The sequence below is a fragment of the Sinohyriopsis cumingii genome, chromosome 4 (genome assembly GCF_028554795.1).
Source record: "Sinohyriopsis cumingii isolate HCF-2022 chromosome 4, ASM2855479v2, whole genome shotgun sequence".
Lineage (NCBI taxonomy): Eukaryota > Metazoa > Mollusca > Bivalvia > Unionida > Unionidae > Sinohyriopsis > Sinohyriopsis cumingii.
In genome coordinates this window covers 137,781,141-137,808,868 of record NC_142964.1, presented here as the reverse complement: position 1 = coordinate 137,808,868, position 27,728 = coordinate 137,781,141, and the positions used below count along the sequence as shown (strand labels likewise).

General features: G+C 36.3%; 1 protein-coding gene across 2 annotated transcripts in view; it reads right to left on the bottom strand.

Moving 5' to 3' along the window:
- LOC149802165 (insulin-like growth factor-binding protein 7) overlaps window positions 1-27,728 on the bottom strand; it is an 89,994-nt gene that overhangs the window by 48,221 nt on the left and 14,045 nt on the right. The window contains exons 1-2 of one of the 2 annotated variants that reach the window (XM_089956578.1): window positions 18,841-18,929; window positions 30-132 (exon numbers count right to left, since the gene is read on the bottom strand). In XM_089956578.1, coding sequence (XP_089812704.1) covers window positions 30-132; window positions 18,841-18,883 — 146 coding nt within the window. In that variant the 5' untranslated portion in view covers window positions 18,884-18,929. Of the gene's footprint in view, window positions 1-29; window positions 133-18,840; window positions 18,930-27,728 lie in introns of those variants that run through there. The other variant, XM_089956577.1, reaches the window with a different exon arrangement.

The window sequence follows — 27,728 nt, the reverse complement described above, 5'->3', positions numbered from 1 at the left end:
AAATATCGTGCATATGCTTTATTACTCACATGGCGGAGCAAATCGCCCTTGGATGTTTACCACAAAATTCGGGCGTACACTTCGGACGACAACCTGATGAGCCTCGAGCAGGCTGATCGTTCGGGGTCGGCACTGTCAAGAAAGAAAGTCCACATATGAAGAAAAAAGTACTTTTCTGAGCGGAATTATATTACGTGTTAGTTCATTTCATGAAAAGTTACAAGAAACAATCTTTCTCATAAACAATTAATAAAACAATTAATAACAACAAAGACACGAGCAGACAAACAGACATATATATATATATATATATATATATATATATATATATATATATATATATATATATATATATATATATAGAGAGAGAGAGAGAGAGAGAGAGAGAGAGAGAGAGAGAGAGAGAGAATGGATTTAGGGGCAGAATAATTTAAAGACGTATAAAATTATAACGCCACAAAGTGGGGAAAAAATATAAAAGTTTAAAATATGCAAAGATTAAGCTGAATGCAATCTTGTGATGATAATAAAATAACAAAGTCATACCTACGAGCGGTGTTTGCAACAAATTCAAAACGAAAAAAAAAATCATACACAAAAGATTACACCCAAAATCTAATGATACATTTTTTCTTTGATAAACTATTTCTTTAACCAATTTATTGAGAAAGGAAAAGAAGATCAAAAGAATGAATGAATTTCGTTTTCAATTTGGTCATAATCTATCACATAAAATTTGTATCCCTATAGACACGTGGTGGAAATTATTCCAACAAATTGGCCTTTAAAATGATAAACGATTTCTCTCACTGCAATATTATTGTATTGTAATATAACAATAAACAGGAGCGGCCTAAGCAAGACAGGTATTTGTAGCTTACTTATGCCACCTGATCCCCCCGACAGCTCGTGTATTGAAGAACTGGAATGGAGTGGAACATGTTGGGATTTGATGCATGGACCCCTAGGGACAAATGTTTAATGTAACATTCGGGGCGGGGGGCGGTTCCTTAATTAGATATACTCATTGAGAACATTAGACAAGGCAAACATATCTGAAAAGCTATGATGAAAAGTGATAACATTCGACTGTACTAAATTATCTATAGTCTTCTGAAAGGAAACCAACCTCAGAATGTATGTGCTACATAAACCAGGTGACTGAGGAACGCGTATTGTCCAAAAACCGCAGGAATCTTTAGTCTAACAAAGACGATGCTCATTTTAGAATTCAAACATGGACATATGGTAAGTTGTCGCTGATGGTGGGCATCACTTTGTGGGTCGTTATTAAGCCTAGTATTGTATTTCATAGGCATACTCGAACTGACTCATCAATATCGCACGCACACACACGCACATACATGCATGATTCTCCATCTATCTCTCTCTCTCTCTCTCTCTCAATTCGATTGTATTGTTCAAGCGGCCACAGTACGCAAGCGCACATACATAAAAATAATATTGTCTCAGTCTCTGAACCTTTTAGCCAAAGATCGCTGTTAGTGGAGACTTTCACTATAGTCATAAGAACTGGGGACTTGTCGTTACTATATTACTGTCACAGGGATATAGTCACAAGAACTGGGGACTTGTCGTTACTCTATTACTGTCACAGGGATATAGTCATAAGAACTGGGGACTTGTCGTTACTCTATTACTGTCACAGGGATATAGTCGCAAGAACTGGGGACTTGTCGTTACTCTATTACTGTCACAGGGATATAGTCACAAGAACTGGGGACTTCTCGTTACTCTATTACTGTCACAGGGATATAGTCATAAGAACTGGGGACTTGTTGTTACTCTTACTGTCACAGGGATATAGCCACAAGAACTGGGGACTTGTCGTTACTCTATTACTGTCACAGGGATATAGTCACAAGAACTGGGGACTTATTGTTACTCTATTACACAGGGATATAGTCACACAATCCTGTGTAAGCATGGCTTCCTTAAAAGGGTATACACAATTTAAATGTGCTTATTTATTGTCATATGAAATTGTTCGATCAGAGACCATAGTGAAGATTTTAACATATGCTGGTGAAATCTGGGGAATAGGTAAGATCTAATTTAGTAAAATAAACTCATTTTTCTTTCCTTCGAAGAATACGACAGAAATGTACCCATCAGGTATACAGTGAATTTGGTCGGGTCCCCTTAATTATTAAGATTAAGTGAAAACCTAATGGAGAAATCATAGCTTTGTCAGTTAAATGGTTCACAACGACAGGAGAAAAAAAAACTGGGCAACTAACATCAATGCGTCATCTACAGCTCCAAGTTATAAGTTATTTAAAAATGTTTTAGATTTAGAAATGCTCCCTCATGACCTAAAAATATATATAAAAACTTAAGTAACTTTTGAACTGCAAACCACAGGTTTCTTGTTGAAAGTGGTAGAGGTGCTGCTGTTTCCTATAATAAAAGATATTGTATACCCGCCAGTCGTAAGAAATAGATGATGACTATCACTATCTTCCGTCGTATTATTATTTTCAGGATGAATAAACAAGATCTTCATATTTTCAGGACTGCGTTTTTTAAATATATTCAACTAACAAATAAATGCGACTTACGAATCATGATTAATGTTTACACGGTCTAAGAGTGTGTCTTCTGAATTTTGTAATCACTGTTTAGTATTTTGTAATAGTATCACACGTATTCATGTTAGGTTTTTTTATATACATTACATCGTATAAACTTACAACCTGAGTGTAATAAAGTCTCGCTTTGTCAATATCGGCGAATTTTTTTATTTCCCAACATAGCTAGCTTCCTAATCTCACTATTAAATATACAGGACCATACATAAAAAACCTAATTACCAAGAATCAATATGCATTGCACAGAGTATTTCCGATATTCATGAAATGTTTCACAAAAACAATACCATCAATGGTTAAAAAGTTTACTGATTCGTGAGTAATTTTATTTTCAGTGATAACAAATCTTTGCAAGATATATACATGAACGCAGGAAGCTGACAGCAGTGTCCTAATACGCAAATGTCCACGTCCTGTTTATCTTAAAATTCATCAAGATCAGCGCCAATGACCATCAACTGGACTAAATATTAGTTAATATTTAGTATTCTTGGTTTTTATCAATACATGTATGAAAATTGAATAAACATATGCAAATTGTTCTTACTTACGCACTTATGCACGCACGTGCTTACTTGCGTACATATACATATAAGTATATGTGCGAATGAACATTGTATGTATGTATGTAGGTAGGTAGGTAGGTAGGTAACGAGATATGTGTAAATCAATAGGCAAGTTTGGGCTCATATATATGCAATGTGAATAAAATTCTTCGTTACCTCCGACTGACACCGTGATACATTTGTACGTCCTTAACTCAACATAGTGAATGTAAACGCATATATATATATATATATATATATATATATATATATATATATATATATATATATATATATATATATGAACGCTTTATATCTGTCAATACTTTATATTTTAAAACAAATGAAGGAAATGTGAAGATTGATCCTAATTCAAATTGATTTGATTTCAAAAGGATACGCCTGATGCGGTACGAGGGAGATCAGAATGACGCCATCTTGTTGCTGTTAGTAAGTGGTCTGATTTTGGATCAGTATGCCTTTTCTACCGTATATTAAAGAAAACCTCAACTGCTTCTTAAAACCCGTTATCTTTTAAAATGCAAAAAAGTACATCTTTTTTCAAAGAGCCATATTATCTTCTAAGAAAACAAAGCTGAGCTATAGATGAACGTTTTGTATCTGTCAATTTTCAAGCCTGAGAAAATATATTTCTGTGTGTGGTTTTTTTTCATAATAATCGGGTACATAAAAATTAAATCGCGAGGTCTACAGCGTGTACGAGTTATCTCCTCCTTGTCTGGCAGGTGCAAGTATATATCTGTCTCAACAAAAACTAACATCGATGTTACGAGTCTTGTATCTCTGGTATAAAAAAAAATTATATATTTTTTTATACATTAAAAAAATCTTTCCCATTTCTATACTTATCAACAGATTCATAACGTCTTCGATTGCTGTTTGTGGTATCTCTACCTCTATCATGACATGTGTAGAATCTGATAATGTTAATCTATATTTAACACAGAGAATACACTCATACTGGTTGGACCTCTCCTGGTAAGGAGCTGTTATACTCCAACGATGTACTCATAGTTTTCAAAGTGTATACATATGTTTTCTTCCCTTTCTAACCTTTTCCTTATTGCTTTCCATTGTCTGCTTGCGCGTACGTAACTAAGCTTATCAAAGGTAAGATCCAACAAAAAATAGCTTTGGGTAACCCAATTACCACTTAAAATAATTCTAATGAAATATCATTAAATAAACTTTTATAAAGCTGAAATTCATTTATTTTCTTTCGTACGAATCTTTGATTCATATGGACAATATTTTGTGTTTTATTTTTCAGCAAGTACAAATAAAAAGTACACATACTGATAAAAAGAGACAAATATTTATTTCTCAAAATCTAAAAGACCTCTTAAATTTTTTTACCCATTTCATATTTTTCTGAGAGAACACTCGAAGGTCCTCGACTTGAAACAAAATTGCTGTATTTCCCACGTTGTTCATGTAAATACAAGTATGTTATTCTCCCTCGCCCTCCCCCCCCCCCCCCCGCCACATACGCACGCACACACATTTCCATGCCCTTTTGCAGACATACATGCCAGAAACAAAACATTCTATAAACAGTAAGCAGACAACTAATCTATAACAAAACAACTAAACTTCAACAAACTGGATTAAAATGATAATATAATTCTTACCCCAGAATGGTGTATGCAAATTAAAAGAGTGTATATATATATATATATATATATATATATATATATATATATATATATATATATATATACATGCATGCTTGAGATACACGTCTCGTTCGAAAATGGCCTTTTAAGCACGTCATAACCTTTACATACGTGTGAGTAATGTCTACGTGTATATGGTATTACTGATGATAATCATGCAAGTGACAATTTAAACGAACTCACGCATTAGATATACGTGTACACTGTATGTGATAACGATTACGTATGTATATAACTAATTGCATGTACAGTATACTTGATATATACATGTAGACGTCAACGCACATATGACCTTCACATAGCTACACAATAATAATAACAATAATAATAATAATAATAATAGTACTGATAATAATAATAATAATAATAATAATAATAATAAGAAGAAGAAGAAGAAGAAGAAGAAGATCATGATCATGATCATGACGATGAAGAAGAAGAAGAAAAATAAAAAGAAGAATACGTACATGTTACATGCAGCAGTGGAAACTGTAAATCAGATGGTACGCACCGTACGACAGGGCATGCAAACAGTCGGAAGCGACATGAAGACAGAAAGGTACGATACTCAGAGAAAATGACAGTCTGGGGTGGGTCGGTTGATTGGTTCTCAGGGCACTTTTAACACATTCTTGGTTATATCATGCCAAGGAAATGGGAGCTAAGCGTTTTTCTCAAAGACATGACGAGGCAGCCAACACGGGTTGGCCTGGGTAGGTATCTAACCCGCGAGCCTGGGGTCACGAGTCTGACAATCTAACAACTGAGCTGTCGCGGCTCACTTAAATACTAAAAAACTACACAAAACGATAAGTGTCAGGTACGAAACCGAAGGGTACGATAGGAAAACGAAACTGTACGCAGGTAGCTTGTTACACAAACTGTACGCAAAATCGGAAGCAAAATAAGTTAATTAATACATTTATTACAGGTATACATACTAAACTGTATTATGTGAGTCATATAACTGATATATGTCATAATTAATTTGTACTAATATATCTTAATTGGTTTTCTTTAGATGAACTGCGTAGCTGAACTTTCTATATCGTCTTAGTTTTATTGCTGTATCATTTGAGGTTCATTGGAACACAATATCCGTGGTTTTATACTTAGATGAGTGCAAAAGACTTAACAAGAAAGCGGCAGGAGTCCAAAGTAACATGCCAGACATCTTGATACCGCTGATTTCTGTTTAGAAGAGTACGCAGGTGTGCACGATTTACCGGTATATCACAGTCTGCAACCCAGAAAGAAGTAAATACTTTGGCAAGCAAAATTTGGTTTCAACTTCAGATTTATTCCGATCCTCATACCCTTACAAAATTTCCCAAAATGCCTCATGTTTGGAAGGTAATTAAAGTCATAATATTTATCCACACATATTTCTCCCTTTTGAACTTCAAACGTGTGCTGATTATCACTGATTTCATATCTGTCATAAGGCATAAACCATTCAGAAAGCGATATTCGTAAATGATTAGTTACTGGAATACGCTATGGACTATGGTCTTTGTGGAAAATCCACGAGGTATACCAAGTGCAGTGTAACAGGTAATTTTCTCGGTTCTTGTCCTTTCAGCTTTTGTAATACATGGAGTCCTGAAACACATAATTCTTGTCTTCTTTGCAGAAATCTGTGTCTTAAAATGCATAATTGCACTTGTTTTTACAATCCGACTAAATTTATTTAATGTGACTCGATTGTTTCCAAACTATGACTTTGGACATGATCAGAATAAAATCGAATGTTTTCACTTACCGGAAGTAGTAATCTAACTCGAACGAGGCATATCTGAAAAGTTCTTAATACTATGTTATAACTTTGCTTTTGTTTTTCTAACATGTCAAAATATTTAATACCAATCGAAAGACACAATAACGTTCAATAACTCCTCTGCAGGTGCAACAAACTAGATAACAACAGTCACACGCGTGTGACATAACATAGATAAATGCCAGTGTCCGGAGGAGGATAATAATTCTGCTGCTGAGCAAAGAGCATACTACAATCCGGGGGCTCTTAGTGTATTTTCTGACTGATATCAAGGACGACATGGATAAAGTTTACGGATGTCGTTCTTTGTCATATCTTGCAATTTTGAGGTGGTGTCATGGTTGTAAAGATGGCCGCGAATCCATGGACAATGACCCCCGTTCTGAGAGACCGTTGTCTGCGATTGCTGAGCGGGTAGTGGCTACTGTCAATGGGACAATATAGAAGATCTATACACAGTGGAACATTTTTCTATTATCACAAGCGTTCATTGGTCAGCTGTTTCTAATATGCTCAGGAATGATTTGAAGCCCAGAAAGGTTTGTTGAAGATGGGTCACGCATTTGTTGACTGATAAACAAAGACGGTGGTTAAAATCGCCAAACGGATACCCAGCCAAATAGCAAAAGAATGAACAGAAACGTCTGAATGAGCGCGTTACTGGTGATGATACATGGATTTGTTAAAACCCATTTCAGGGGCATTCATGGTAACAGGTTAAACGTAACGTTGAATCTAGTTCGTGGCGGCCCAGAATTAAGTTCTGCTGGCGAAGAAGGGGAAAATGCGTGTGCTACGCCACTGATCACATCGTTCTATCAAACAATGACTGATATTTATGAACATCTTAGAACTGTAGCAAAATCAGTGATTTTTAATTAAGCATGATATAAATTAATATGATTTTTTAATAAAATGACATTAATAAACTTGATTTATAAATTAAATACGATATTAACTAAGACATGATTTACGAATTAAATACGATACTAATTAATACGATATTAATTAATACATGATTTATGAATCAATATACTATTTAAAATATCATTTATGAACTAAATATATTAAATAATACGTAACTTTTGAATTAAATGATATTCACTATTAAATTCTGAATTTAATTAGATATTAATTAATACACGATTTATGAATTACATATGATATTAATTATTAGATCATCAAAGAAACTGAAATTCATGCATTGCATGAATACAGTTTATTTGATTTAAAACAAAAACGTGCTTAGGGTAATGAGACTTGGATTACAATGAAACCATGTAACAGACGACTGATTTTTCTGGTGCGGGTATGGTCAACTGTGCACAAGTAATCATGTGAACGTACCTAGTCACTGAGAGTTTGTAGCTTCGAAGGTACAGTCATAACTACCTATGTTTTAGAGCAGTTGCCTGCACAGCAGGTAGTGTTATTGACGTGAAGTTGCCCTTTTTGTTTGGCTGTTTAGATAATAATATATTACCATTATAGAGGCCATATGGTTTGGACAAGTATACGCTCAGTCTAGTTAATCAAGTTCGTAGACTATACATAGGTAGACTACACACAGGTAGAAATACTAGGAAATTCAGAAGTTGGATGTTGCGTGTAAATTGGCTCTTATTAAAGGAAAGGAATTCTAAAATCGTCATGAGCAGATAGTGTAGTAAGTTCCTTAATCAACGGACTCTCTAGGGAAAGTACATTAAAACAAACCATGGTGTGTTTTGACAAAACGTGTATGTTAAATTCAAGGATTAATCAGATACAAATAATATCCTAATCATACTCGCAAAAGTCATGTAGAAAGAAAGACGGTGATCCACGTCCTTAATCTTGCCCTGTGCATAAGCTATGGATAATCTTGTGAACCGTATCTACAACATCATCATTTTTGTCGTACTCAACATACTAGATTGTTTCCTACTCCAAAATCATCCTTTTATCGTAATTAACATCCTTTGATCGCCCTTCAATATCATCATTTTATCCTACTTCAATATCATCCTTTTATCGTACTCCAAAACATCCTTTTATCGTGTTCCGTCATCTTTTTATCGTACTCCAATATCATCCTTTGAACGTACTCCAAGACATCCTTTTATCGTGATCCGTATTCCTTTTATCGTACTCCAATATCATCCTTTTATCAACCACTCCGGTGGCCTAGTGGTTAGAGCGTCCGCCACGGAAAAGGGAGGTCGTGGGTTCGAACCCTGGCCGAATCATACCAAATAATTACTAGAATGGTACAAACAACTGCCTCGCTTGGCGCTCAGCATTAAGAGGTTCGTGTTAGGACTGGTTGACCAGGTGTCAGGATAATGTGACTGGGTGGGACATCATGCTACATGTCTGCAGCATGATGCGCCAGTGCTAGATATCCATATAAACTGTCACACTGCAGACATCGTAACGATATGACTGAAACATTATTAAAAGTTCTAATCACACACACCTTTTATCTTACTTCTTCATCATCCTTTTATCCGACTTCAACATCATCCTTTTATCGTACTTCAACATTCTTCTGTCGGCATCCTTTTATCTTCATCATCCTTTTATCGTACTCAAACATCATCCTTTTATCGTACTTCAACATCATTCTTTTATCCTACTTTAACATCATCCTTTTATCGTACTTCAACATCATTCTGTTATCGTACTCCAACATCATCCTTTTATCGCACTCCAACATCATCATTTTATCGCACTCTACATCATCCTTTTATCGCACATCATCCTTTTAGCGTACTTCAACATCATTCTAGTATCGTACTTCAACATCATTCTTTTATCGTACTCCAACATCATTTTATTATCGTACTCCAACATCATCCTTTCATCGCACTCCAACATCATCCTTTTATCGAACTTCAAGATCATCCTTTTACCAGTTGCGTTCACAAGATAGTCATACTCTAGGACACACGGTACTAATTATACGGAAGAACTGTGAACCAGTCTAGAAATGGGTGAACAAATAATAGAATATATACGGGTTTGGTAGTCCGTAATTGGTTAATAATGAAAATTAAAATTTTAGTAAAAATATCTTTTGAGAACTTATTCTATCTGTAATTTTTTTTAAAAAAATATATAGACAAAATTCTATTGATGCAATTTTAGTATTTTTACAGGCTTGACTTATGAGTACTCAATAATGAAAGTAGCACCTGATTCATTTGGTGCAGAATCAATAGCGTGTTTTATGCACATGTAGATTTTAAAAAAATGCCGCGGGTCATATGGTGTTCTCCACACAGAAGCTTGCACCAAGGATAGATGTGCATGGAGAAATACAAGTCTGACCATCAGCACCCATAATATTTAAGTTACTGAATATTGAATATGATGATGTTTCCATATGTTTAATATGGGAGCTTAATTAGTACCGTGACTCGGGGCCCCGAGTGGCCGAGTGGTCTAAAGCGCTCTCCGTCACGGATCACTCCATCTCACCTCTGTCTGCGTGAGTTCGAGTCTCGGGCTCGGCCAATGTGGATATGTGAGAAAGCTTGCTGGTAGCTTCTCGTGGGTCGGTGGTTCTTTCCCGTGTTTTCCCGGGTTCTTCCTCCGCCATTAATACTGGCCGCCATGTATAGCCTATCTTGTGCTGAAGAATGGCGTTAAACCCTATAACAACAACAAGTACCGTGACTCTTCTAGAGTCTAGATCAGGCCCCAAGTTGAAAGGGGCAATAACTCTAACAAAATTGCAGAAACTGATTTGTTGGGATGAGTATCTACCGATGATGGTCATCATGGGTTCCGTTTATCACAACGATCGATCAAACCCAGTGTGGATAGCATTGATGACATGATCATGCTGTGCTCACGTGATCATGCTACACACTATTTTAACTATAACAAAAACTGTTACAGGAGAGTAATTTGTCGATATAAGCATCTTCAAATTATGGCAATAAAAAACGTATCAAATTTCCTTGCGATCCACTAAATACTGTGAGATTAGAATCGTTCATAAGATTATGGTATATCCTATACCAGGCTTCGAGGTAACTGGGCAATAACAAAGAAACACACAAACAATCGCGTGGGCACATTAATTTGCGCACCTTCAGATGGTGACTTAACAAGCATATATCAGCATATATTAGACCAGTTTCAGTTACGTGATTATGTCATATAATGCGTTCAGCAGTAGTGTGTGTGTGTGTGTGTGTGTGTACTTGCTCGCTTGCTATTTGATTTTTAACGTAGCTTTAACCATTTTAGTCATATCGCTACGATGTCTGCAGTGTGGCGGTTTATAGTGATGTCGAGCAGTGGGACATCATGCTGCAGTCATGTAACATCATGTCCCGCCCAGTCACATTATCTTGACACCAGACCAACCAGTCCTAGCACTAATTTCTTAATGCCGAGCGTCAAGTGAGACAGATGCGAGTACCATTCTAATAAGTCTTTGGTTCCACTCGGCCGAAGTTCAAACCCGTGACCTACCGCATCCGAGGCGGACACTCTAACCACTGAAGCCACCGGAACGGTCGCGCGTTCAGCTACAGTCAAACTCTCTAAGGCAAGTTGCGTTCACATATTATGTCATGCAATGCCATCACCGGTGCATAAATCCGCCGTTAAAGGAAAACAGCATCCAGATTCTACCAGATCCTCCATACAGCTCTAATGTAGCTTTACCACATCGTCCACGCAGTCCTGATTGAGCCTTACCATATCCTCCATACATCTCTGATTTAGATTTGCCACATCCTCCGTGCAAACCTGATTTAGCTTTACCACATATCATCCACAGAGCCCTGATTTAGCTTTACCACATCCTCCATATGCCCTTATTTAGCTTTACCACATCCTCCACAGAGCCCTGGTTTTGTTTTGCCACATCCTTCATACAACCCTGATTTAGCTTTGCCACATCCTCTATACACCCCTGATTTGTCTCCAAATGAAAGACTGGCCTACACGTGGACGATTTGAAACTTACCATGGTGAAAGTGCAGTTCTCCAGTGTATGAACAACATACCAAAAACTGAATACAAAATGGTATTTGATAATTGAAAATTAGACTGAGAAAGTGTGTACTGGAGAGTATTTAGTGGAGAAACGCTGATATGTTGTTTACTAGTAAAAAACGTTGCCCTCGTACACGACCTTGCTTGATTTCTCCGAATAGCCCTCGTACACGACCGATGTCTAAGACTGAAGCATATTAGTTGTTGTTGCTGCTGCTGGATTTAATGCCACTTTTCAGCACAAGATAGGCTATACATGGTGGCCATTGTAAGTGGTGGAGAAAGAACCCGCGAAAACCCCGGAAAGAAACACAGACCCACGAATGCATATTTGTATAATACATTGGAGAATTGGTCCTAAAAAACGACGAACAATCTTACTGATACAGCAGGTATTTAGTCTATGAGCAACTATGAAGAAGTACAATATCAGCTCAAACCTGGTACAGGTTGTTGAGTACCTCTATGACAAAGCCACCAGTGGTCCTCATCAATGTCAGCAGAGGAGATTGGTTTCGAACAACAGTTGGTGTCAGACAGGGATGTATACTGTCACCTACAGTCTTCAAAATTTTCCTGGAAAGGATCATGGAGGATGCCTTGCATGACCACACGGGCACTGTCAGCATCGGATGAAGAACAATCACCAACCTTTGCTTCACAGATGATACTGATGGTTTAGCAGGAGATGCAAAAGAACTGGCTGACTTGGTTGAGCGTCTCGACGCAACGTCCACAGCATACGGTATGGAGATTAGCCGAAAAAAAGCAAATTGATGACAAACAACACAAACGGCATCCGTGCAGAAATAAAGGTCATTAGACAGCAGCTGGAAAGAGTAACAAGCTTCAAGTACTTGGGATCAGTTATCACATATGGTGGCTCCAAACCAGAACTACTTTGCAGGATTTCCCAAGCAACAGCAGCAATAACAATGTTGAGACCAGTATGGAAAGATACCAACATTGCTTATGGTTCCAAAATCAAGCTGATGCGTTCGATTGTCTTATCCCTCTTTCGGTATGCTTGTGAAACATGGATGCTCACATCAGATCTACAAAGAAGGATTCAAACCTTCAAAATTAGATGCTACCTCAAGACCTTGGCCATCTCATACATTGACCATGTAACCAAAAAAGAAGTCCACAACATGATCCAACGAGCCATCGGATCCTATGAAAACCTCTTGACCACTATAAAATAGCGTAAACTGAAGTGGTACGGTCATGTCTAAGGATCATCTGGACTGGCAAAAACAATCTTGCAAGACAGAGTTAGAGGGTACAGAAGAAGAGGCAGACATAAAAAGAGGTGGGAGGACAACATTAAGGAGTGGACAGGCATGGGATTTGGAGATTCCCAAAGGGCAGTAGAGAACTGGGAAAGATGGAAAGAATTGGTTATAGTCAACTGTGTTGCACCAACGACCTCTTGGGTTACGGGTTTGATGATGATGATGATGACGATGATGATGATTTAGTCTAGAATGTCAGCATTTCATTTTTATCGTTGCTGTAGTCACAGCCATAACTTTCGATGAAAATGTAAAACAACAACAACAACAAAAGCAACAACAATACGATTTTTGTGAAGGATGTTGTCTTTTTAGTACATCATAGTGTAAATAATACTAGCATTTAGCTTGTTATAGCTCTGAAATTGCTAGCTTAAAAAATGAACTTACATGATGTTTTGTAAATTGTTATTTCCAAACACGAAATATGCTAATGACCGAGTTTTACCAGCTCAAAATATCACAACAAAAAAATTACACTTTCCTGAAGAAAAAAATTATTCAACCTTCCTCTCATATTATTTCTACAAATATTTTTCTGTTTTGTTTATTTTGTAAACATTAAATTCAAAAAGAGAAGTTCGGCCTCAGTAAAAAAAAAAAAAACAATGCTTTTAAACTGTATTTTTAATTCAATATTTACATCATATTTATATTGTATGGTGGAGCTTCTCTTTCACGTTTGTGGGCAAACCATTCTGAGCAACACTTCTCGTGGGTCGGTGGTTCTTCCCTGGGTTTTCCAGGGTTCTTCCTCCACCAGTTATACTGGCCGCCACGTATAGCCTATCTTGTGCTGAAAATGGCGTTAAACCCTAGAACAACAACAACAACAACAACAATTCTGAGCAACAAAAAGTATATTTTTGAAAAATAAAAAAAAATAGTAGCAAGCAAAAATGTAATTTTGAAAAATAAAATAAAATTAAAAAAATATGTTCTATTTTCTTGACGTATTAACTGATAAATATAACATTTTACTTTATTAGAGCTTTGGCTTAGTGGTACAAAAGATATTTTATGTTAAATACGTTCAACATGCTGGACTTACCATAGCTGCTAAAGGACATAACCTTTTCATTTTCAAAAGCGATGTTTTCATTTACTTTTGATTAACAATGTGAGACTGTGAGAATACAGGTCTGGGTCTTCCTTTAAACAGTTGTGAAAGTCAGTATATTTATGAAATAGTTGATCAAACTGGAAAAAATTCCTACATAACCCAGGCACACTGAATCAAAGCAATTATACCCCATACACATTGTATCGAAATATCATACCCCATTCACATTGTATCCAAGTAATTATACCCCACTCACATTGTATCGAAGTAATTATACCCCATTCACATTGTATCGAAGTAATTATACCCCATTCACATTGTATCGAAGTAATTATACCCAAAGCGCATTGTATCTAAGTAATTATATCCCAGGTACATTGTACTCAATGATGTCCCAGGTAAATTGTATCTAAGTAATTATGTTCTGGGCACATGGTTTCGAAGCACGTTTTCCCCAGGTACATGCTATCGAAATAATCGAAAAATCTACATAATATTTTATCCTAAACAACTGACTGTTCGGACAATAGAATGATTCATGCGTTCGTATTTTTAAACCTATTTTGGACCTAGTAATTATATTTCCAACATTAACAATTATCTCGAGTGAGGAAGATGAATTCCACTATAATGAGTTATGGGAGGCATTGTAAGTAAAATATCTATACAATTGATATACATATTCGCATAAATTTAAACATGATATACAACATACCTTATCTTCTATTGGAGAGGAAGTACGTAGCCATATGAAAGAAAAATAACCTATAAACTGACAAACGCTGCATCCAGACCAAGTTAGTCCATAAACGGATCAATTTATCAGTGTATGTGTGTGTAATTTGGATTTTTAACGTAACTTTAACAATTTTTCGCTACAATGTCTGCAGTGTGGCAGTTAAGACTGTTGTCTAACACTGGGGCATCATGCCGCAGACATACAGCATCGTGTCCCACCCAGTCACATTATTCTGACACCAGGCCGACCGGTACTAACACCAGCCTCTATAACACCAACCTCTATATGCGAGTGCTAAGCGAAGGAGCTGTTAGTACAGTTTGTAAGTCTTTGGTATGAACCAGCGACCTCCCGCATATGAGGCGGGCGCTCTAACCACTAGGCCACAAACTTGTCAGTACTGCGATATGAATCTCATCGATTTCCCATCTATTTTACTTGAAAAGAATTTTTATCGCATAAACAATAACAAAACGAAAAGTTTAGAATGATCGATTATGTGAGTGATCACGAACTGTTAATGTTCAAAAGTTCAAACATTTACAAGAACACGCTGGGAAGGACTTTTACCTTCGTTTCTTACAACTTTCTTGGTGTTTCGGCAAACATGTGAAAAACCTGTTTAGGGTCAACAAAGTATACATTAGTATGCCACATAACAATGTATAAAATGTGTATGCCCTGTGCTATACCCGCGGCCACGTAAAGAAGCACACGCATTGTTTCTGTTAGATATAGTAATCACAGCGGTTGGAACGGATCTGTGAAATGGAAGAGACAACTGAATCTAAAGCATGCGATCCAGGTTACAATGCAAAAGGCGGAGATATGATTTTACTCCTTGGTTCTTTTTTTTTCTTCTTCAAAATCGAATTCGGATTTGTGATTTGTAAGAAGAAAAAGAAAACGACAGCAACTACGAAAACAATTAATGGTTATCATAAACCTATGTGGCCGTGGCTAAAATTGACATATGGACTCGTATGCGGACGTGTACGGTTCAAAATGTGATTGAAGTGTGTGGATACCCGTCTCGAATAAACACTAGGCTTTTACCAACATTATACAGCCACCGTTTGGGCTTGATGATGACTTTCGTATATCTCAACTTTGCCTGCTTATAGCACATTTCTTGAGAATAAACTTTGATTTGGACTTTTTTTAAAAATAGGTACTAAAGTCCATCGATCTGGATCCTTGATGGTCACTTGATGGTCATGTTCAAGTCATTAGGCTTCAACAATGAAGAAGCATACAACTGCATGGTTAACTGACACGTGGCTAGACAGTTCAATTTACACCTTCTTCAAGAGCAGTCTATATTTGATTAAACAGGCAAGGTATATGTAATATTCGCATCTTCAAGGGCTTCTCTAATGTATCGGATAAGTTGTGTCAACATTTTACTAAGTCTATTATACATATCAACGTTTTTTAATTTATTTCATAATTCATTGGCAATCGTTTAAATGTGTTTGGCAATGTAAACATCATGGGAAAGAATATGACTGTACTTGTAACTCCACACACTCAAGCTTGCACTTCAGAAGTGACATATATCACACTGAATTTTCTTTCTAGAAAAGTTCTTCATACAAAATGGCGCACGGGTAATTATATGAAAGGCATACCACATGACTAGAATTACACACACACACACACACACACAAATAAGTTTATCTAGCATATAAATGTCTAAACACTCACGACTTTATTAAATCATACCTCTGATGCAACCGGAATTTTCTCTGCTACATCTGTGAGAGAAGAATATGCATTGTATGTATGTCGGCCGAGTAATTAACAGAAAAATAATGTATTATTGCGCCGGAAAATTTGTGTGCCATAAATATAAACCGAAATCTGTTCGAACTACCTCGGCAATTACTACGATTATATTCACTGTAAGACGTAAACAAGACGTTTGCTGTATTCGCATCATCTCGGGCAACTCTTGTTAGGTAAATGGCCGCGGTAGTACGAATGCAGCTATCGGCATACTTTCTCGGAATGAAAAGCAGGATTTATCCCGAAATTGCGAATGCCCTCTGATAGTAATATATCGTACACTACAGTACAATGTCTTATCTCAAAGATGGACATTTTTAACAAATTATCGCTACGATGTCTGCAGTGTGGCAGTTTGTAGCGATGTCTAGCACTGGGACATCATGCCGTGGTTCTAGCCCGCGACCTCCCGCATCCGAGTTGTTAGAGCGTCCGCCTTGGATGCGAGAGGTCGCGGGTTCGATCCCCGTTTGAGTCATACCAAAGACTTATAAAAATGGAACTAACAGATGCCTCGCATGGCGCTCAGCATTAAGAGGTTAGTGTTATGACTGGTCGGCCTGGTGTCAGGATACTGTGACTGGGTGGGACATCATGCTACATGTCTGCAGCATGATGCCAGAGTGCTAGACATCACTATAAACTGCCATACTGCAGAAATCGTAGCGATATGACTGAAAAAACTGTTAGAGCTACGTTACAAATCCAAATCACACACACTATAAACACACAAGCACCAAGTGCTTCACGCTGTTATATGACGAGTCATTCGAGTTTAATACAGGTAGGGATAGAATCTGTACGCGCTCCGGCCTTTCCAACAATCATTTGAAAAAACTCGTCAGAAATACAAGTCAACATCACTAAATAGACACATCACACGTACATCACCAAGAAGTACTCAGGCTACCACATACATATTTTTTCCAAGGAATTTAAAAAAACTGGTAAATCCTAATAATTCGACTTCGCACCAATAAGCGACAGAATAACTTAAATTCCGTGAAAAATATCCGTTAAATACATTCATTCTAACAGCCGTTTTACTCGCGCGTGTATACATTGAAAATAGCAATCAATATCTCTAATTTGCTCAAGGTCAAACAGAAACCGGCTAGCAGTTTCTTGGCACCCAGGTATAATTTTTCCCTAAGTCGGTAAAACAGTCGTACGTCTATCGGATAATTAAATCAATTTAAACAAAATCAAATGATTGGTTGACAAATACTCAAATGATTAAAAGTGCGTGATCGTTTCCTATTTGTTTAATTTCTTGTGCCCTAATTTACTGACACAAATACGATGGAGTAGCGTCAGCCACAGTCAGTGAATAGCTTCAGTGCATGAAACGATATAAAGAAAACAAACCGAGAAAAATTCCGTATGTTTTCAGTATATATGATTCATGATCATATACAAGTCTATGCCTAACATGAAGTCTCGTCCGGGGGGGGGGGGGAGTGTTGTGTATGTTTGTGTGTGTGTGCCCGGCTGCACATGTCGATGTCCGGACTTGTCAATGTCGATACATAACCATGATTAGACTAACTAAACATACCTTTCTGAAAGAAATAATTAGGCCAGACTTCCAAATTTCGATTTTACCAGTTACTTTTCTACTCGTACGATTTATCGGGGTTTATTTACATTTGTTATTTCCAATAACACGTGCAGCAATTCACCTTAAGTCACAACCAAGCTTCAGTTCATTGTAATATCCAACCTTTGACCCACAAGGATTGAATCCATTATTTACCGGGGGTGGGAGGTAGGGGTAGCTGAAATGCTGAAACCTGAATTCGATAAAAAAAGAAATAACTAAAATTTTAATGGGAACTAAACAAAGTATGCAATGTTATAAAGCTTTCCTTATCGCTTAAGACAATACCAAATATAAAAATACAACTTGTATAAACTCGAGACGAAACACTCATACCAACTGATCTTGAGTAATGGATTCGCCGTGACCTTGCCATATTGTTTAAAGTTTCGACAGATAGTACTGTTTTTCTTTATATTTTTGAATTAGGTAGCGCCATTCGCAGCATTGTTTTTTACCCAGGACGTAAGAGCTGCAATTTCTGACAAATAGCCTCTTAGACGATGTAAACAAACATTAGCTGGCAGATTTATATTTTTACTAGGATTCTCTGCCAACTGTCAGAAAAATAGAACATTCCACAATATTCTCCTCCAAGGAAGGGGTCCGGATGGCTGAATCGTGTAAGGTGATCGCCTTTGCCGATAACTCGTCATCTCACCTCTGTCCGCGCGGGTTGAGACGAGTTGCTCGGCCATGTGGATATGTGAGAGCTGTCAAGTAACTTACCGTGGGTTGGTGGTTCTTCCCGGGCTGTTCCTCCAACATACATTCTGATCTCCAAGTATAACCATAAACCACCACCTTCTTCAAGTAACTCTGAGCAGACGTACATGTTAACATTTGGAAACACCTCTGCCAAGGCCACGGTAAGCCTGTTAGCAATGTTCCGCTCTTCAATTTCGTAATTTGCATAAGAGAGTCCGAGTTTTCAAGTTTAAGAAATGCAAGATTTTGCTCGCTGATTTGTACTGTATACTTAAAAAGCTGTACATATTAGGTAGTTTTAAAATAACTTTTAATTTGCTTATTTTGACGTCTTATGTATGGGTGTAAGTTTGGGTAATATAGTATACTGTTTGGCCTTGTTTCATATCTGCAGCCCTCAAAAGACTGCTGGCTCCGTTTGGTCATTTCCACGTCCCGGACTTCATATAGAAATTGGACTGTTTATTTTTCTGTAGTTTTTACCACATTACAATTCGTCTGCAGCTCTTTCAAAAGTTAGTCTTGTCTTGGTAAAATTCATCTTGCTTATTTTAATAAGATGTAACGTTAATATATTTCAAACTAGTCCAGGTTCATTTCTTGAGTAGCAAGCAGTCATTTGGATTAGCTATCTGCTTTAGGTAGCGCATAGTTTTACTGATGCCACGTCTAAAGAAATTTCATTCACAGTACATGACATTAGCATAGAGGTATGCCAACATTCTCTTTGTTGTTACAAAAATAGAGGACTTCACCTTATTCCTGTCCCACTATCAGAAGTACTTAATAGCTGGAGAGTGGAACTTAAACCGGTACTGAATATTGAGTACTTCGACTCGCTTTTACACATGCCGCATTTTCACGTTTTGCACCAAATTGTATCATAATAAAAGCTTAACATAAAATGTATGCATTTCACCTGTCTACCACACTTCAAATATGGACGTTGCATTTTTTGGTCAACTAGGTTAGTAAAAACAAAAGAATCATCGGAAGGCTTGGTTGTGATTCATACACTAGTGCTCATTTTGGGAAGGAGGTCCAGATCAATAAATCCCAATAAAACGGATAATAAAGGACCTATTATTGCCCCAACCGAAAATTGAGTGCTCGGACCCCAAAAAACGGGACTGTATCAGGGACTCACTATTAAATCTTCGTGGACTAATACACGAAAAAAATGCCGACCCTCAAACCGTTGAAAAAGAAATATCTTTACTCTGATTTATGGCAAAATGGAACTTATTATGTCCATAATATTAATTGAAAGAGAAAATTATGTCCATTATATTAATTGAGAAAATAAATGTCTTGAGGTAAAATTAAAAAAATAAAATACAACTAAAAAGAAAGTCCTCGGCAGCTCATTAAAAGGTCAGTCCTTAAATCGAAACGTGGAAGTCTGATCTGACTCATTCTTTCAAAAGCAAGTCAAGCTATGGATATTGTTCGAAACTTTTAGCCTCTCTGTCTGTCTCGGTCTTCTGTTTTTCTGTCTCGGTCACTGTCTGTCTCTTTTTTTCTCTCTCTCTCTCTCTCCGTCTTTCTCTCTATCTCAGTATCTCTCTCTCTCTCTCTCTCTCAGTTTATAAATGTTGTTGATCAGAAATACATGTATCTAAATTGTATGCAGAAATCCTATATCCCATTCCAATAAGTTACTCGTCTTGACTTATTTCTGTTTCTTTTTTCTTCTTCTTTTTTTTTAAATCAACCGTTTATTCCTTTCAAGTTATATGATCCGCCATTACTTTAATGGAAACGTGTACAAGATCTGCTAGAAATCGGTATCGAAATGAAAACGTACAACACATTCTTAACTGACAGTAATAGCAAGAATCCCCCACCCCTCTGTCTTATACATGGATCTTATATCAGTTATCACCTCGACTTTAAGGAGATAAAGTTACATACTTACAGTAGTTGGCATTACTTCCTTATTCGACATTGGTAAATATGGACACACAAATTACATAAAAAATAGGAAATGACAGAGGCTGCAGGTATGATGACTTGCCGACTAGGAATCAGTTTGTGCTAACTTGCCAGGTAGCTGCCCACTGATCCACTCATTCTATCCTTTATTGGTTGTAAAATGTAATTATAGTAAAATGTAATTATAAGTATTGACTAGTACATTTTTCTAAAGCTCAGCGAAGCATGGCCCGAAAAAAAATGCTGTGTATAATTTTGCATTTACCAAAGATGTAAAGGTTGAAAATAAAATGCGTTCTTAATAAATGAACCACTTGTATCAAGATCCTGTAATCAAGGTGCATCCCAACACTGCTTGTGAGTGGCAAATGGGATTTTAGTATAAAAAATAGCTTTTAATATTTACCAGAGATTGTGTATTAGCAATGACATAAATAAAATTAACTAATAATGATAATAAATTATTATGAGATCACTTTGTTTCGGTTTGTTGGGTGGGTGGGTGAGAGGTTTACAGCACATGTCGTATTGACGCTTTTCAGAATTTCATATTCAAACAGTAAACTTGACAGAGAAAACATCGTGAGAATGTGTATGTTTCAAAATCGACGCTGGGTTACTTTTGATGTTCAACGTATTTGTCATAAGAATGGGTATAGTAATAAAAACTTCCAATGACGTCATCACATCTTATAATCCACAATTTAACATACTCGATGGAGAAATACATTTCTACAGCAAGGCTATTCGTTCAAATATTTGTTTCTCCTTCCTACTTCCGACGAAATCGTTTTGTTTGTATTATGTAGAAAGGTCTATTCATGGGGCAATCACTGAATGCAACAAATACCGTCTTGTCTTAAAACGATTTACCCGGAACAAATTTTCCAAGTGACGTTGCACTTTCAGATGCACGGGGAAACTTATGGAAAATTCAGTAAAATAACTCGTGTTCGCTCTCTGAAAAACACACATTTTAATAACAGATAAAATGTTGACGTGTTATAAATGGTACATCCTATCTTTTAGTCATCTTATGAACCATTATAATTCTCAAGGTCACCAGCTGACATTTCATTTTGACCTCTGTAGAAATGTAACTAGTTACATAATTTTCTGCGACCACGACCATTCTAAATATCATATTTCTTTCCGATCCACAGATTATACTATCGATATGTTTGCAAAAAATAAAATAAAATCTTAGCCTAGGTTATTCATTCTCAGAAGAAAGTAATACTGTGTTTGTCATTATAATTTTGACTATGCATAACCCTTGACCAAACTATATATAGAGATTGCATACGATAGAAGAAACGAAGTCTGTTTAATCCAGGGAACCGTTCTTCATGAATTTGTAGAGAAAGTGGTTTTTATCACCCAAGCCCCAAAGTTGGGTTCTTGTGCTGCATATATAGGCTGGTATCCCTTAACCATACCTTGTTAGTATTACTTTTGTAATCGTAGTTCGTTTGCATCAGGACCACTCCATACCACCCCATTTTATCAGTGATTTTGTGCTTACTCAACCCAAACCTCAGCAGTGACTTTTTGCTTACTTAGGGTAAATAGGTATGCGTTGTCGTTCGCACACTACGCTCGTCATCAGTGGGTGGTCTATGTAATTCAAACTATATCTGACCCTTTTTCTGTATATGAGAGAGAGAGAGAGAGAGAGAGAGAGAGAGAGAGAGAGATAGAATGAGATGTGGGATCTACAATGGGGGCCCTAAAATCACCTGGTGTAATCCCCGTTTTGCCCCGATCGGCAAGTACGAGTGTACAGACAAACGCAGACTCATCTACTAAATCACTTGTATAATCTCTGTTTTGCCCCGATCGGCAATTACGAGTGTACAGACAAACGCAGATTCATGTACTAAAATTGCAAAGAAAATAATTTTAGAAGTTCGATAACAAGTGTAACTTTCAACGTCGACCCACGATTGCGTTATTGTAGTAACAATGTCATCTGCGTCTTGATACGCAAACAAATGCTGAGAATCATCCTCGTAATCTTGGTAAAAAGAAACACCGCACAACTGGGTAGCAATGTTTAGATACGGGCCATTTAATTTCAGGATGGGATCTGGATTTTCTCGCGAAAAGGGAAATTTTCAATCTCTAACCTCAACATATTTTATCTTCTATCAATATAATGGATACAATTTATTTTGTCTTCCACTAATATAATGGATATAATATTTTTCTTTTCAAACAATTCAAAGGATATAACATATTTTCTAATTATATGTGTGTGTGTGTGTGTGTGTGTTCTTCAATCAATGTAATGGATATAACGTTGTTCAATGTTTATAATTTGCTTGAAGAGTCCTAATTCAAACACGGAAAACTAATACTTAAAGTAGAGATATAGATTTTGTTGTTCTTATATGTTGTCGCATTCTGTACTCCAATTTGTAATAAGGCCAAATAAATCTAATTAGAACACACAAAAGGGGTTATATTAATTGGAAACCCGTATTGCTCAATTAGCGTGTGTATCTACTCAAATGCCACGACAATAATTGCGTTAAAATGTTTTTAAATTTGTTTTTAAACAAGAAAAAAATCATCGTTAAATCTTCGTAAACTTTTGATTGCAAAAGGTCGAATCTATCTGACAATAAGTGTACTGTAAAGCATCTAACAAAACTAGAGAAGGCAGAAGGGAGTGTTATCGACAATAAGGCAATGCTTCCAGTATGTGAAAACATTCCGAATACTCGGGTCTTATATTTTATTCTTCTTAATGAAAAGCAACAATCGTAGAATTTTAGAATTATTTTTAAAAAATTCTTGATAGAAAAGTTTGATATAAACTGTAATACAAATTTGGCGACAAATATAAACAGAAAAAAAATGTAATTTTAAAATAACTACATCTGTCATGAGAGCAATATTAACTTGAGGGATAAAGACCGAGTATATAAACACTTTGAACAAGCAAGGTAATTTAAAGCGGTTTCTTATTAGCTGAAGGCGTATCAGTAAACTTATGGATGTACAGATTATATGTGTCATGAAACATGAGGGGGACGGGGGTAAAGAGGAGCGGAAATGGGTCAGTTATACTAATAGTATACTAGCAGGAATGACACACACACACACACACACACACACACAAATAAAACCACAGTAACAAAAGCCTCGATTTTCAAGGTGACTGTAGATCGAAACCACATGACCAGGGAAAACTTTACGGCTCACATCTCTCGCTCTACAATGGATATCAAATACTAATACACTATAAAATCTGATACATATATCTGATAAGACATTCCTGCATTCATTAGAACCAATCTGAATGAAAAATTAGTTGTCAAATTAATAAAAACTCTAGGCGCTCGAGAGAAGAAGGCTTGCAACCGAGTGCAGTTTGTAACACGATTCCCCATCGTTTTCTTCATAAAATGGATATAAATATCGTAAGATTTTCTGTGTTTACTTTTCTATAGAACGCAGTCAACTGTTGATGAATAGCAACAGGCACGTCAATGCCTTGATCCGGTTTAAGGGCCAACATAAATGTACAAAAATATTATTTTCTCAAGTCTTTGAGAAAACAAAGATGATTAGGGTTGGTTGGTTGGTTGGTTGGGGGGGGTCTTGAAGTGCATCAGGTAAAGAATTTGCTACTGCTATACAAAGTCACGGCTCGTGTTACCTTGGGGGTGGACTAGGAATGGAGGAGTGCTACGCCTTTCTGCACGTAGTCTCCCTCACCCCCATTTTAATGTTCCAGCGAGATCTTAAGAATGCATCATCAACACTACCCGCGATCCCTGTCATGACAAAATGTTTCTTATTTTTAAAACGGTTAGGTTAGGTTCATATCCAAAGTCCATTTATATTTTTTAAAAAATATTAAAAAAATAATACTAAAGAATGTTAAAAATATTTGTAGAGTTATTCAACATTACAAGCATATGTACGCATGCTTTTTTTAAAGTCTTGCATGAAAACTTCAAGAAATAAAATCTACATTAAGGTTGGAAATATTACAAAGTGGAAAGCATAGATTTGACATTTTCTATTTTCGATCCCTTTTGTATCGTCACTAGACTATTCCACACTTGCTACAATGTACCAAGGATTCTCTTTAGTTACAAGCATCTACCTAAGGGAATCAATTTGATATCTTTAGTATCTGCAGTCTGCATATGGTAATGTTAGTATATGCAGTCTACTTATGATACACTTAGTATCTATAGCCATCATACGATACAGTGAGTATATGCAGTCGACTTATGATACACTTAGTATCTATAGCCATCATACGATACAGTGAGTATATGCAGTCGACTTATGATACACTTAGTATCTATAGCCATCATACGATACAGTGAGTATATGCAGTCGACTTATGATACAGTTTGCATCTGCAGATTACATATGATAACGTTAGTAAAAGCAGCCTACATATGATACGGTTAGTATGTACATTCTAGATGATACAGTTAGCAAAAGCAGCCTATATATGATACAGTTTGTATATGCAGTATACATGATACAGTTAGTATCTGCAGTCTACATATGATAGTTAGTATATGCAGTCTACATTATACGGTTTGCATCTGCAGATTACATATGATAACGTTAGTAAATGCAGTCTACATATGATACAGTTAGTATGTGCATTCTAGATGATACAGTTAGCAAAAGCAGCCTCCATATGATACAGTTAGTATATGCAGTCTACATATGATACAGTTAGTATCTGCAGTATACATGATACAGTTAGTATCTGCAGTATTCATGATACAGTTAGCATATGCAGTCTACATGATACAGATAGTATATGCAGTCTACATCATAGTTAATATTTGCAGTCTACATATGATACAGTTAGTATATGCAGTCTACATGATACAGTTAGTATATGCAGTCTACATCATAGTTAATATTTGCAGTCTACATATGATACAGTTAGTATGTGCATTCTAGATGATACAGTTAGCAAAAGCAGCCTACATATGATACAGTTAGTATATGCAGTCTACATGATACAGTTATTATCTGCAGCATACATATGATACAGTTAATATATGCAGTCTACATGATACAGTAAGTATTTGCAGTCTACATATGATACAGTTAGCATATGCAGTCTACTTGATACAGACAGCATATGCAGTCTACATCATAGTTAATATTTGCAGTCTACATATGATACAGTTAGTATATGCAGTCTACATGATACAGTTAGTATATGCAGTCCACATGATACAGTCAGTATCTGCAGTCTACATATGATACAGTTAGCATACACGGTCTACATGATACAATTAGTATATGCAGTCTACATGACACAGTTATTATCTGCAGTATACATATGATACAGATAGTATATGCAGTCTACATGATACAGTTAGTATTTGCAGTCTACATATGATACAGTTAGCATATGCTGTCTATATGATACAGTTAGCATCTGCAGTCTACATATGTTAAAGCTAGGATCTGCAGACTACATGATACAGTTAGTATCTGCAGTCAACATATGATACAGTTGGTATCTGCAGTCTACATATAGATTTAGTATATGCAGTCTACATGATACAGTTAGTATATGCAGTCTACACGATACAGATAGTACATGCAGTCTACATGTGATACAGTTAATATCTGTAGTCTACATATGATATACTTAGTATCTGCAGTCTACATGATACAGTTAGTATATGCAGTCTACATGATACAATTAGTATCTGCAGTCTACATATGATAGAGTTAGCATATGCAGTATAAATGGTACAGTTAGTATCTGCCGTGTACATTATACAGTAGGTATCTGCAGTCTACTTGATACAATTAATATATGCAGTCTACATGATACATTTAGTATATGCAGTCTACATATGATACAGTTAGTATATGCAGTATACATGATACAGTTAGTAACTGCCATGTACATCATACAGTTAGTATCTGCAGACTACATGCTAGTATATGCAGTCTACATATGATACAGTTAGTATCTGTAGTCTACATATGATATAGTTAGTATCTGCTGTCCACATGATACAGTAAGTATATGCAGTCTACATATGATACAGTTAGTATCTGCAGTCTACATATGATACAGTTAGTATAAGCAGTCTACATGATACAGTTAGTATCTGCAGTCTACATGACACAGTTAGTATCTGCAGTATACATATGATACAGTTAGTATCTGCAGTCTACATATGATACAGTTAGTATATGCATTCTACATATGATACAGTTAGTATCTGCAGTCTACATTATACAGTTAGCATCTACAGTCTACATGATACAGTTAGAATCTGCAGTCTACAGATGATACAGTTAATATCTACAGTCCACATGATACAGTTAGTATATACAGCCTACATGATACAGTTAGTATATGCAGTTTACATATGATACAGTTAGTATCTGCAGTCTACATTATACAGTTAGCATCTACAGTCTACATGATACAGTTAGTATCTGCAGTCTACAGATGATACAGTTAGTATCTGCAGTCCACATGATACAGTTAGTATATACCGCCTACATGATACAGTTAGTATATGCAGTTTACATATGATACAGTTAGCATATGCAGTCTACATATGATACAGTTTGTATCTGCAGTCTACATATGATACATTTAGTATCTTCAGCCTACATGACAGTATCTGCAGTTTACAGACGATACAGTTAGTATATGTAGTCTACCTTATACAGTTATTATATGCAGTCTACAGATGATAAAGTTAGTATCTGCAGTCTACATAAGATGCAGTTAGTATATGCAGTCTACATGATACAGTTAGTATCTGCGGTCTAATTTGATACAGTTTGTATCTGCAGTCTACATATGATACAGTTCGTATATGCAGTCTACATATGATGCAGTTATTATATGCAGTTTACATGATACAGTTAGTATATGCAGTCTACATATGATGCAGTTAGTATCTGCAGTCTAATTTGATACAGTTAGCATCTGCAGTCTACATATG